Source organism: Dendropsophus ebraccatus, chromosome 12 (assembly GCF_027789765.1).
Source record: "Dendropsophus ebraccatus isolate aDenEbr1 chromosome 12, aDenEbr1.pat, whole genome shotgun sequence".
NCBI lineage: Eukaryota > Metazoa > Chordata > Amphibia > Anura > Hylidae > Dendropsophus > Dendropsophus ebraccatus.
In genome coordinates, this window is record NC_091465.1 from 9,229,266 (window position 1) to 9,242,961 (window position 13,696).

General features: G+C 44.8%; 1 protein-coding gene across 1 annotated transcript in view; it reads left to right on the forward strand.

The window, feature by feature from the left end:
* MMEL1 (membrane metalloendopeptidase like 1) overlaps positions 1-13,696 on the forward strand; it is a 95,515-nt gene that overhangs the window by 70,285 nt on the left and 11,534 nt on the right. The window contains exons 10-14 of the mRNA XM_069947277.1: positions 2,413-2,502; positions 3,172-3,308; positions 7,276-7,369; positions 8,353-8,481; positions 12,199-12,297. Of these exons, the coding sequence (XP_069803378.1) occupies positions 2,413-2,502; positions 3,172-3,308; positions 7,276-7,369; positions 8,353-8,481; positions 12,199-12,297 (549 nt within the window). The remainder of the gene's footprint in view (positions 1-2,412; positions 2,503-3,171; positions 3,309-7,275; positions 7,370-8,352; positions 8,482-12,198; positions 12,298-13,696) is intronic.

Below are 13,696 nucleotides of genomic sequence, written 5' to 3' on the forward strand. Positions count from 1 at the left end.
GTGGGGGTGGATGTAGGGGAGCGGTGAAGGTGGACGTAGGGGAGCCATGTTGGTGGATGTAGGGGAGCGGTGTGGGTGGATGTAGAGGAGCGGTGAGGGTGGATGTAGGAGAGAGGTGTGGATGGATGTAGGAGAGCGGTGAGGGTGGATGTAGGAGAGCGGTGAGGGTGGATGTAGGGGGCGGTATGGGTGGATGTAGGGCAGCGGTGAGGGTGGATGTAGGGGAAAGGTGTGGGTGGATGTAGGGGAAAGGTGTGGGTGGATGTAGGGGAGAGGTGTGGGTGGATGTAGGAGAGAGGTGTGGGTGGATGTAGGGGAGAGGTGTGGGTGGATGTAGGAGAGAGGTGTGGGTGGATGTAGGAGAGAGGTGTGGGTGGATGTAGGAGAGAGGTGTGGGTGGATGTAGGGGAGAGGTGTGGGTGGATGTAGGAGAGAGGTGTGGGTGGATGTAGGGGAGAGGTGTGGGTGGATGTAGGAGAGAGGTGTGGGTGGATGTAGGGGAGCGATAGGAGTGGATGTAGGGGAGCGGTGTGGGTGGATGGAGGGGAGCAGTGTGGGTGGATGAAGGGGAGCGATAGGAATGGATGTAGGGGAGCCGTGTGGGTGGATGTAGGGGAACAGTGTGGGTGGATGTAGGGGAGCCGTGTGGGTGGATGTAGGGGAATAATATGGGTGGATGAAGAGAAGGGAGAGTGTGGGTGGATGTAGGGAAGCGGTGTGGGTGGATGTAGGGGAGCGGTGTAAGTGGATAAAGGGGAGCGATAGGAGTGGATGTAGGGGAGCCGTGTGGGTGGATGGAGGGGAACAGTGTGGGTAGTTGTAGGGGAGCGGTGTGGGTGGATGAAGAGAAGGGAGCGGTGTGGGTGGATGTAGGGGAATGATATGGGTGGATGAAGAGAAGGGAGAGTGTGGGTGGATGTAGGAGAGCGGTGTGGGTGGATGTAGGGGAGCGATAGGAGTGGATATAGGGGAGCGATAGGAGTGGATGTAGGGGAGCGGTGTGGGTGGATGTAGGGGAGCAGTGTGGGTGGATGTAGGGGAGCGATAGGAGTGGATGTAGGGGAGCCGTGTGGGTGGATGTAGGGGAATGATATGGGTGGATAAAGAGAAGGGAGAGTGTGGGTGCAAGTAGGAGAGCGGTGTGGGTGGATGTAGGGGAGCAGTGTGGGTGGATGTAGGGGAGCGATAGGAGTGGATATAGGGGAGCGGTGAGGGTGGATGTAGGGGAGCAGTGTGGGTGGATGTAGTGGAGCGGTGAGGGTGGATGTAGGGGAGAGGTGTGGGTGGATGTAGGAAATCGGTGAGGGTGGATGTAGGAGAGCGGTGAGGGTGGATGAAGGGGAGCAATAGGAGTGGATGTAGGGGAACCGTGTGGTTGGATGGAGGGGAACAGTGTGGGTAGTTGTAGGGGAGCGGTGTGGGTGGATGAAGAGAAGTGAGAGTGTTGGTGGATGTAGGGGAATGATATGGGTGGATGAAGAAAAGGGAGAGTGTTGGTGGATGTAGGGGAGCGGTGTGGGTGGATGAAGAGAAGGGAGCGGTGTGGGTGGATGTAGGGGAATGATATGGGTGGATAAAGAAAAGGGAGAGTGTGGGTGGATGTAGGGGAGCAGTGTGGGTGGATGTAGGGGAGCGGTGTGGGTGGATGTAGGAGAGCCGTGAGGGTGGATGTAGGGGAGCGGTGTGGGTGGATGTAGGGGAGCAGTGTGGGTGGATGTAGCGGAGCGGTGTAGGTGGATGTAGGGGAATGATATGGGTGGATGTAGGGGAGCAGTGTGGGTGGATGTAGGGGAGCGGTGTGGGTGGATGTAGGGGAGCAGTGTGGGTGGATGTAGCGGAGCGGTGTAGGTGGATGTAGGGGAATGATATGGGTGGATGAAGAGAAGGGGGAGTGTGGGTGGATGTAGGGGAGCGGTGTGGTTGGATGTAGGGGAGCAGTGTGGGTGGATGTAGGGGAGCGATAGGAGTGGATGTAGGGGAGCGGTGTGGGTGGATGTAGGGGAGCAGTGTGGGTGGATGTAGGGGAGCGGTGTGGGTGGATGTAGGGGAGCGGTGTGGGTGGATGTAGGGGAGCGGTGTGGGTGGATGTAGGGGAGCAGTGTGGGTGGATGTAGCAGAGCCGTGTGGGTGGATGTAGGGGAGAGGTGTGGGTGGATGTAGGGGAGCGGTGTGGGTGGATGTAGCGGAGCCGTGTGGGTGGATGTAGGGGAGTGGTGTGGGTGGATGTAGGAGAGCGGTGAGGGTGGATGTAGGAGAGCGGTGAGGGTAGATGTAGGGGAGGGGTGTGGGTGGATGGAGGGGAGCGGTGTGGGTGGATGGAGGGCAATGATATGGGGGGATGAAGAAAAGGGGTATGAGTGGATGAAGACAAGGGGTTTGGAAAACCAAATACAAGTATTTTTTGTCTTTTAGGCAACAGCACCATCTGAGGAACGCAATGATGTCACCCTGCTGTACAACAAAATGACCCTCACCGAATTCCAGCAGAAGTTTTCAATAGATGTAAATTTAATTTCATGGAACTCCATGTGATCAACCACGACCAGAATATTGTCTGGCTTACAACTGTAAAGTCTAATACTCTAATGCTCATTCGTGCCTCTCAGCTTATTAAATATGTTGATTATATGGAGAAATGTCCGATACATCTGCCAACCATAGGCCAGCACCGCTGTTGTCCTAAAGGGGGTGTTCACAAAAAAAAAATCAACTGGTGCCAGAAAGATTTGAAATTTACTAGTTGATTTTAAAGAAAAAAAAATTGGTGAACAACCCTTTTAACACTGTGACTGGTTTAATGGATGGAACTGAGCTGCAAAATCGGGCACACCTAATGGGCAATCTCTGGAAACATTCAGTTTTTGTTTTTTTTCTTAGACAAGGATTTCCTAAATCCAAAAATAACAAGAGGATTACATTTTTTAAGGGCACAAAACTGCTGACAGAGTGAGGAGATAAAGGGGTTATCCAGCCTGTAAAACTTAGTAATGTAGTGATTTCAGTGCTTTCTTAAACTTGTTTGTGCAATCCCTTTTAGTAGAAGAGATGCAGAGAATAAGCCCCTTCAAACGGCTGATCAGTGGGGTAACCTGGGTCGGACTCCCCACCGATCTAACCACATGCAGGTTGAACCTTACACTAGTGACTGAATACCCATGTTCTTTATCGTAGACCTTTAACTGGACCACCTTCATCCAAGAAGTTATGACTTCTGTCAACATTCAGCTCCATCACGAAGAGGAAGTCGTGGTCTATGGGGTTCCCTATCTAAACCAGCTTAAACTCATTCTCTCCAATTATTCGGCGAGGTAATTACTCTTCGTATATTTTATTTTCTAGTGTTTATGTTGCGATACAATATTTATGTCAGCCGCCCTCATCACGTCGTGCTCAGAACTCCTTGTAATCACTAAGGGGGTCTTCTAATGAGCAAGTAATGGGCCTGAGACACTTGATGGTTGACTGCACATCTATGTATATTGTGTACATATATATATATATATATATATATATATATATATATTTGTATATGATTTGAATATTTTTGTTACAGTTCATTTGCATTGTGTGCTTTAGTGGGGTGTGCGGTAATAATGGACTTTAAATTACCTATATAGAGATGATATGACCACCCCGGTGTATGGCAAAAGAGTTTAATGAGCCATGCCAATTAATAAGAAAGAGGCTGGAATTTATTCTAAAAAAAAGAAAGAAATTCTTCATATGTTTCTTGAAAGTCTTTAACCATTTTGTGTATACAGCTCCTATGCTGACCAATGTATGAGCTTTTTACTCTTTGTAGGTTAGTATTAGAGGAAACCGAGGGAAAAGACTAACAGGATTTAAGGATCAGACTACACACAAAGTGTATTTGCAGTCTGTTACTATGGAAACAGTAGTAGATTTCATCAAGACTATGGGGGGAGAATCATCAAACTGCTGTAAAGTAGAACTGGCTCAGTTGCCTCTAGCAACCAATCAGATTCCACCTTTTATTTTTCACAGATTCCTTGGAAAATAAAAGGTGGAATGTGATTGGTTGCTAGGGGCGATAGAGACAGTTCTACATTACACCAGTTTAATAAATTAAATTCAATTCAATTTAATTAAATATTTTGATCTTTTTAGGTACATTGAGGCAATAAAGTATAATTGTTTACAAGGGGATATACAGCCTTTAGAGTAGGACTGCCCGTATCTGGCCATTCATATGACCTGACATTGAAATAAAGACTACAGTGGTGCTTGAAAGTTTGTAAACCCGTCAGAATTTATGATATTTCGGCATAACTTTAACCTAAAAATACATAGCATTTTCACACAAATCCTAGTAGATAAAGTGAATCGAGAGAAAAAGCAAATAAAAAAATATTAGACTATTAGGAAAATGGTCCAGTATGACATATCTGTGGCATAAGTATGTGAACCATTGCTTTCAGTATCCGGTGGAACCCCTTTGTGCAGCAATACCAGTATTTAAATGCTTCGTATCACAGTCACAGGGTGGAGACCCTCCTCTAGATCTCATAAGACAGTCACAGGGTGGAGACCCCCCTCTAGATCTCATAAGACAGTCACAGGGTGGAGACCACCCTCTAGATGTCATATCACAGTCACAGGGTGGAGACCCCCGCTGTAGGTGTTATATCACAGTCACAGGGTGGAGAACCCTGCTCTGGATGTCATGTCACAGGGTGGAATGTAGGGTAAATCAGTGTTGCACACCTCTCGTTTTTGGTTGGTGCTCAGTGGGTTATGGTTCTTCAACCATGCACATCCATAAGTAGTAAAATCCACGGCACTCAAAATAATGCAGAAGTGATAGTTTATTATACAGTGATTGAAAAAGGTTGTATACTCCGACCAGTATGAAATATATAAGCAGTAGAGATCGTGACTATAAAGCGAGCTTTCGGCCCTTCCCTGGCCTTCCTCAGGCTAGTAGATCTCACTAGTGAGATCTACTAGCCTGAGGAAGGCCAGGGAAGGGCCGAAAGCTCGCTTTATAGTCACGATCTCTACTGCTTATATATTTCATACTGGTCGGAGTATACAACCTTTTTCAATCACTGTATAATAAACTATCACTTCTGCATTATTTTGAGTGCCGTGGATTTTACTTCTTATGGATGTCACAGGGTGGAGACCCCCACTCTAGGTGGCATATCACAGTCACAGGGTAGAGACCCCCACTCTAGGTGGCATATCACAGTCACAGGGTTGAGACCCCTGCTGTAGGTGGCATATCACAGTCACAGGGTTGAGACCCCTGCTGTAGGTGGCATATCACAGTCACAGGGTGGAGACCCCCACTCTAGGTGGCATATCACAGTCACAGGGTTGAGACCCCTGCTGTAGGTGGCATATCACAGTCACAGGGTGGAGACCCCTGCTGTAGGTGGCATATCACAGTCACAGGGTGGAGACCCTGTCATTAGACACGTTAGTTAAAGCTCTTAGATACCAGTGGAAAAAAGCTGTATTGGGGCCCCCATCTACCATGTGCTGTTTATACTACTCTAGTGCTACCTCCCCTCCACTAGGTGGCACCATAGGGTTCAGCCTTCCTCCTTATCAGGGAGGGTACTTTGCATACTTTTTCCCCATGAAGCATTGCATGGTCATTAAGACTCAGACCCATTTATAACACGGTTCTCCACTGGGTAATTGACTGACCTGTAATATTAGACATCTGGGGAGGATTCATTGTTCATGCACAGGATCAGCTATGGCCGGGACGTGATTATTTTTCTTCTCTGTAAATAATTATCTTCCTAATTACTTGTTTTCCCTTCTAATCCAGCGTCCGCCTGCGCTCCGAGCATGGCCGACTAATAGATTATATATACATATATTACATTGTAACCTGAGCCCTCAGCAGGGTGTCCTCGGAGACATGTAGTGTAATATCTGGTCCCCACCCAGGCTGATGTGCTTACATTATACTATATACCCCTTACTATATACAAGTCTTACAATCCCAGTTTATTAATCGTAGTCATTGAATTAAACTTTAGAAAAGGGGAGGAGAAGATTTAAGTAGAAACAACTGAGTCTCAGGTCATAATGGAAAAAGAGGAGCAAAAACTCAGGACAGATCCATCCTGGTGAATGTCAGAGGTTTTCTCACCCAACATGATATAAATAAGATGCATTGGGGCCTGGCCATATCCAGGCTAGAGGTGCCCAACTTTATCTCATCTTATATCCAGGCCAGAGGTGCCCAGCCGTTTCTCATCTTGTATCCACACTAAAGGTGCCCAGCCGTATCTCATTTTGTATCCACACTAAAGGTGCCCAACCTAATCTCATCTAGTATTCAGACTAGAGGTGCCCAACCTAATGTCATCTTTTATCCAGTCTAGAGGTGCCCAACCACATCTTATCTTATATCCAGACTGAAGGTGCCCAACTGTATCTCATCTTGTATCCAAACTAGAGGTGCCCAACCATATTTCATCTTGTATCCAGGCTGGAGGTGCCCTATTGTATCTTATCTTGTATCCAGGCTAGAGGTGCCCAACCGTATTTCTTCTTGTATCCAGGATAGAGGTGCCCAACCTAATCTCATATTGTATCCAGGCTAGGGGTGGCCAACTGTATCTTATCTTGCATCCAGGCAACAGGTCCCCAACCATATCTCATTTTATATCCAGGATAGAGGTGCCCAAACACATCTCATCCTGTATCCAGGCTGGAGGTGCCCAACTGTATCTCATCTTGTATCAAAACTAGAGGTGGCCAACCATATCTCATCTTGTATTCAGGCTGGAGGTGCCCTATTGTATCTCATCTTGTATCCAGTCTAGAGGTGCCCAACTGTATCTCTTCTTGTATCCAGTCTAGAGGTGCCCAACCGTATCTCTTCTTGTATCCAGTCAAGAGGTGCCCAACCTAATCTCATCTTGTATCCAGGCTAGGGGTGGCCAACTGTATCTCATCTTGTATCCAGGCTGGAGGTGCCCTATTTAATCTCATCTTGTATCCAGTCTAGAGGTGCCCAACATGGTCCTATATCCTACTTTATATTGTACAGTTTTCCCCAATAAACTTCTCCTTAGCTCTAAGGCTGTGTTCACACATAGTATTTTCGTTAGTGTTTTTCAACCAAAATCAGCAGTGGAACTGACAGGGCAAAATTATAATGGAAAGATCTGGACAGGTTCTGTTTTTTCAATCTATATACGCTGTACAATGCTGATCTATTCATGGGATACTTGCCGGCAGCGCGAGGGGTTAATACTAACAGCCACCTTCTTCTTTCATTCTCTTTAGCACTTTGCAGAATTATCTAGTTTGGCGACTGGTTATTGACCGTGTTAGCAGCCTGAGTAGACGCTACAAGGACGCCAGGGCCAGTTACCGAAAGGTAAGAGCCAACACCTGGGAAAATACAGGAACTGGTGCAGGAATATGGGTCGGTGCAGGTAGAGATCAGTGGCGATCAGACTGCATGTTTCATGACCCCTTCATCTGGTCATCTTAAAGGGACCAAATTGTTCAGATTTTTTGAATCATCAGCTTTCATCTTCGCTGGCCCATGAATAGGACACTGAGTCTTAGCTCATTGCTTCTAGACTACATAGGTTTCAATAACCACCTTCAGGAGGGAAGTTAGTTCTATTGAATATATTGTAGCTATAGTCCCCTGTGGCTTAGGTTAAAGGGGTTATCCAGCGCTAAAAAAACATGGCCACTTTTCCCCCTCTCTTGTCTCTAGTTCAGGTGTGATTTGCTATTAAGGTCCATTTACTTCAATGAAACTGAGTTCCAAACCCCACCCAATCTGTAGACAAGAGAGGGGAAAAAATGGCCATGTTTTTGTAGCGCTGGATAACCCCTTTAAGCCATTGCCTTTGTCTTCTGAGGTGGAAGAGGAAATCATTTTCTGCAGAAGGACTTATATGTAGTGTTGAGGGCACTTGCAGAACTTGTCGAGTTTGGCAACGCTTGACATTTGACTCCCGGCGTCGGGAGAAGTTGGAGTCCAGGAAAACATATAGGCCATAGGCCATGGTGGCATCCAACTTCTCAAATGCAGAGCGTTCAGATCCAGAAAACATTGCTGAACCTGAACTGATCAGCAAGTGCGCTCCGCATTATACATTATACTATGGCCAGTTGCATTGAGAAGTTATTTTTCTAATAAAAGTGAAACCAAAGCCCTCCAAGGAATCCATGTGAATATTGAGAGGTCCTGAAAGTCAGGTGGTCAGATACCACCTGATGCCCCCCAGTCACAGTACTTAATACCATTGATATCACTGTGCTCTACTACTTGCTTGGAGGGATGAATGTGGTTCAATTCATCAAGTGGTTACATTGAGCTGAAGGGTCTTGTTCTCGGCCTAGGCTTTGTACGGGACTACATTAGAAGAGGCTCGCTGGAGGGAATGTGTCAGCTACGTCAACAGCAACATGGAGAACGCTGTCGGAGCCATGTATGTCAAGGAAACATTTGCTGGTGAGAGCAAGAGGATGGTATGTAACGCTATCCATCTATACACCAGTATACACCACTAAAAAGTACACCACTAACCATCTAAGAGCCATACAAGGGTTTCTTCCGTGTAAGGGAACAATGCTGAGTCTTGCGTCTTAATATTTTTAAGATATGAAACAATCCCTTTTAGTAAATCATCAACTGTATTGTGTGAGCAGAGCGTTAAATTCTCCTACAGCACCACCACAGGGGAAATAGTGTATTACAAGCTGCCCATTAAAATGAATGGATGGGATTCTCCAACGATTCTTCAGACAAGCTAGGATGTCCAGGGCCAGTGACACTGTCCAGGAGGGACCTCGCAAATGATCGCTGGATCATACGTGACTCCCTTTAATGTCATCATTGTCGGATGCACACCCCCATTTATACAGGGCAGTGTGAGGCCAATTACGATGATTTAAAAATCTATGCAAAAGATCCAATCAGCTGATGAATAAGCTTTTTCTTGTTCACGACTAATGGTTGGCCCTGTTACCTGAGCCATTATTTAAAAAGATTGGTCCTACCACAAAGATTTAAGGGGGAGTTCTGCATAAAATAACTGGTGCCAAAAAGTTCCAAAAATTTGTAATTAACTTAAAAAATCTCCAGTCTTCCAGTACAGTGCCCTCTGGTGCCACCTCTGTCCATGTCAGGAACTATCCAGAGCAGCATCAAATTCCTAATAGAAAACCTCTCCTGCTCTCCAGACTGGAAATAATACACCACTTCCTGCAGGGCATACAGCAGCTGATAAGTACTGGAAGAATTGAGAATTATTTTTTTTTTAATAGAGGTCATTTACAAATATCTGGCACTTTGGCACCAGTTGATTTGAAAGAATTTTTTCTTCTGCTGACTACCCCTTTAAGTAAGCCAACCAAATGTTGCCATACAAAGTCTAAAATGTCACCAATTTTATCATACAGCATAAGACCCCCTTAGTCATAAAACCTCTAATACCTAAAAAAAAAAAAAAAAAAAAAATATATATATATATATATATATATATATATATATATATATACATCCAAAGCCTTACTAAGATTGCTAAAATTACTAAAATCCTTTAAAAAAGTAGAATTTTTTCATAATTTTCTATTTAATCCCAAACCCCCTTCAAATGTTGTCTTATTCCATCCACAGAATTTTTACTTTTTTTTTTTTAACTTGAACATTGTGAGCATCCGCGGCCATTTAATTTCTTTATTTTTGTAATTTTTTGTCGTCTCTGATTAATTACATTGGGCTTAGTTTAAAAGACAATAATAAATTCCGAGCGATAAGTATCTGGTTCCATCGTTGGCTCGGGATGCTTTGTTTGTGTTCCTGTTTTTCTTATACTTGAACTCGTGGATATTGCGAGAATATTTCGGCAGGACACTGGGTATGTCAGGCATCTGCTTGGCTCCTGGTGCCAGCTATGTAACAGTATAAGATGTAATTGCACAAGAACAGAAACCACATTTGGCCTGTAGATGATATTCAAGAAGACGTTGGTATGCATAGTTTAGATTGGATTTATCCTTTTATGTACTGCAGCCATTGTTTAAAACATAAACAAATCAGTGATGTAGTCATATATAGGACCTATAGAAGGGATATGGAGATGGAACAGTAGAAGAAGCTTGGGGTCAAATATATGATTATGCCACAAAACCTCTATGTTGAACGATAAGGTTTTTCGGCTGAATGTAGGAAATCCTAAATGGAGTTAGAAAACGTCTGGGTAGAGTTTTCTGGAACTACTAAATTAAGGAAAGTTGTGGGTTTGGGCAAGAAACTCCTGGGTGGGTTTGAGGAATCGCTGTGTGGGGCTGCAAATTCCTTAATGGGGGTTAGGAAACTAGTCTGGAAGTAAAAAAAAAATCCTTGGTGGGTTGGAGAATTACTGCATTAGAAACTCCTGGGTGGGATTAGGAAACTAGTGGGCGGAATTAGGTAGCTCCTGGGTGAGATTAGGAAACTCCTGGGTGGGATTAGGAAACTCCTGGGTAAGATTAGAAAACTCCTTGGTGGGATTAGGAAACTCCTGGGTGGGATTAGGATACTCCTGGGTGGGATTGGGAAACTCCTGGTTGGAATTAGGAAACTCCTAGGTGGGATTGGGAAACTCCTGGTTGGAATTAGGAAACTCCTGGTTGGGATTGGGAAACTCCTGGGTGGGATTAGGAAACTCCTGGGTGGGATTAGAAAACTCCTGGGTGGGATTAGGAAATTCCTAGGGGAGAAAAAAACTCCATGGGAGAGCTTGATAACTTCTTCAAGGGCATATTTAAAAGTGCTTTCTTGGTAGCACAAGAAACTTCTAAGTGAGTAAGGTTAGAAAACTAAGGTTAGATAATGGGGCTAGAACATTTCTGAGCGGGGGTAGAAAGCTTCTGGGTGGGGTTAGGGAATTTCCATGTGGGCTTAAAAAATACTGGATGGTTTTAGGAATATCCTGGGTGAGCTGATAAAACTTTTAGATAGGATTAGGAAACTATTGGGATGAGTTAGTTAGCTATTGTTTATATTAGATAACTCCTGGGTGGGGTCAGTTAGCTACTCTTTACATTAAGGGTGGGGTTAACTTGGTGGGTTTAGTTAACTGCTGTTTATATCAGAGAACTCCTGGGCGGGTTAGTTAGTTATTATTTATATTAGAAAACTCCTGAGTGTGGTTAGAAAACTATTGGATGGGATCAGAAAACTCCTGGGTGGGGTCACTTAGCTTCTGTTTACATTACAGAACTCCTGGGTGGGGTCAGTTAGCTTCTGTTTATATTAGGGAGCTCCTGGGTGGGGTCAGTTAGCTTTGGTTTATATTAGGGAGCTCCTGGGTGGGGTCAGTTAGCTTTGGTGTATATTAGGGATCTCCTGGGTGGGGTCAGTTAGCTTCTGTTTATATTAGGGAGCTCCTGGGTGGGGTCAGTTAGCTTCTGTTTATATTGGGGAACTCCTGGGTGGGGTCAGTTAGCATTGGTTTATATTAGGGAACTCATGGGTGGGGTCAGTTAGCATTGGTTTATATTAGGGAGCTCATGGGTGGGGTCAGTTAGCTTTGGTTTATATTAGGGAGCTCCTGGGTGGGGTCAGTTAGCTTTGGTTTATATTAGGGAGCTCCTGGGTGGGGTCAGTTAGCTTTGGTTTATATTAGGGAGCTCCTGGGTGGGGTCAGTTAGCTTTGGTTTATATTAGGGAGCTCCTGGGTGGGGTCAGTTAGCTTTGGTTTATATTAGGGAGCTCCTGGGTGGGGTCAGTTAGCTTTGGTTTATATTAGGGAGCTCCTGGGTGGGGTCAGTTAACTTCTGTTTATATTAGGGAGCTCCTGGGTGGGGTCAGTTAGCTTTGGTTTATATTAGGGAGCTCCTAGGTGGGGTCAGTTGGCTTCTGTTTATATTAGGGAGCTCCTGGGTGGGGTCAGTTAGCTTTGGTTTATATTAGGGAGCTCCTGGGTGGGGTCAGTTAGCTTTGGTTTATATTAGGGAGCTCCTGGGTGGGGTCAGTTAGCATTGGTTTATATTAGGGAGCTCCTGGGTGGGGTCAGTTAGCTTTGGTTTATGTTAAGGAGCTCATGGGTGGGGTCAGTTAGCATTGGTTTATATTAGGGGACTCAGAGGGGGGTAATATCATACCTATTTTTTTGGCAAAATATATTTATGTATGTATATTTATGTGGATAGATACGGATATGCATCTTTTTTATCATGTTTCACTTTGAAATGTTCTAGATCAGTGACCTCATAAATAAAATCCGTGAAGTTTTTATTGAGACTCTGGACGAACTACAGTGGATGGATGGGACGTCAAAAGAAAAGGCGCGAGAAAAGGTCAGTCACTACCATCAAAGACATCACATATACAACAAAACTGGTTAAACACAATGTATAAGACTAGATCTAAGCGGTCATTTCCCAGAACTTCAAGGTTTTTAAATTCTCACCTGCCTCATGGTAAATTTGCCAATGAAAAGGGTCTGTAGTCTTCTAAGGCTTGAGTGATATTCTGCCTTCTGTCAGGTTTCTTTTGGTGTTTTCCATTACTCCTAATCACAGCACAGGACCTACTCCTCTTTACTATGCCATGAGCTGCTGCTAAAGACAAGTTTTCAACCTAAAGAGAGCACAGAGGAAGATGAGATACGGGAGGCAGCATAGTGTACATAGAGAAACAGCTCAGAAAGGGAGGGGTTACACTAAGCACTAAAACTTCTGCTGCTGAGATGAGAGGAAAGCCTTGATTTACCTTGTATGAACAGTGCAGATCCTCTGGAGAATGGATACAGCTTGCAGGTACACAGTTGTTCCCTTTCCTTCTCCGTTTCACAGAACACATGCTAAGCCCCACCCCCACTTCATGTGTTTTGTTTTGCTGAGACAGATTTGCCCTAACAACAGACAGTGAACAGCAGCCTACAGAAAAGTGACACACCTAGTCCCCAGACTTTATAACTGTTTTACTGTGATAAAGAGTCCTTTTCAATAAATAAAGTGATTTACAAGAATGTTAGGCATCACCCCAGCCAATCATAAGCCATATTGGTGACCTGCCTCACATCAATGGCACAGAAGCCACAGGGGGTTGGGAGGGCTTATTTGTGAATTTTAAGCCACACTGACCCATTAGGAACATGTTGCCAGTGTCAGACACCCTCTTTAAAGGGGTTGTTCACAAAAAAAAATTCTTTCAAATCAGCTGATGCCAGAAAGTGCCAGAGATTTATAATTTACTTCTATTAAAAAATCTTACAGTACTTATCAGCTGCTGTATGTCCTGCAGGAAGTGGTGTATTATCTCCAGTCTGACACAGTGCTCTCTGCTGCCACCTCTGTCCATTTCAGGAACTGTCCAGAGCGGCAGCAAATCCCCATAGAAAACCTCTCCTGCTCTGGACAGTTCCTGACATGGACAGAGGTGGCAGCAGAGAGCACTGTGTCAGACTGGAGAGAATACACCACTTCCCATAGGACATACAGCTGCTGATAAGTACAGGAAGACTTTTTCAATAGAAGTAAATTACAAATCTCTGGCACCAGTTGATTTGAAAGAAAAAAAAATTGTGAACTAACCCTTTAGGATAAATTAATGTCAGTTCTATAAAATATCTGGGCGCCAGTAGGAGAAAGAGAGGGACCAAAAATCAGGTCATAATTGATCCTAATGGATCTATCAGCCCTGTCGATATGATAGCATTGATGCCAGCGGGAACACTTCTTTCTTTAATACTCC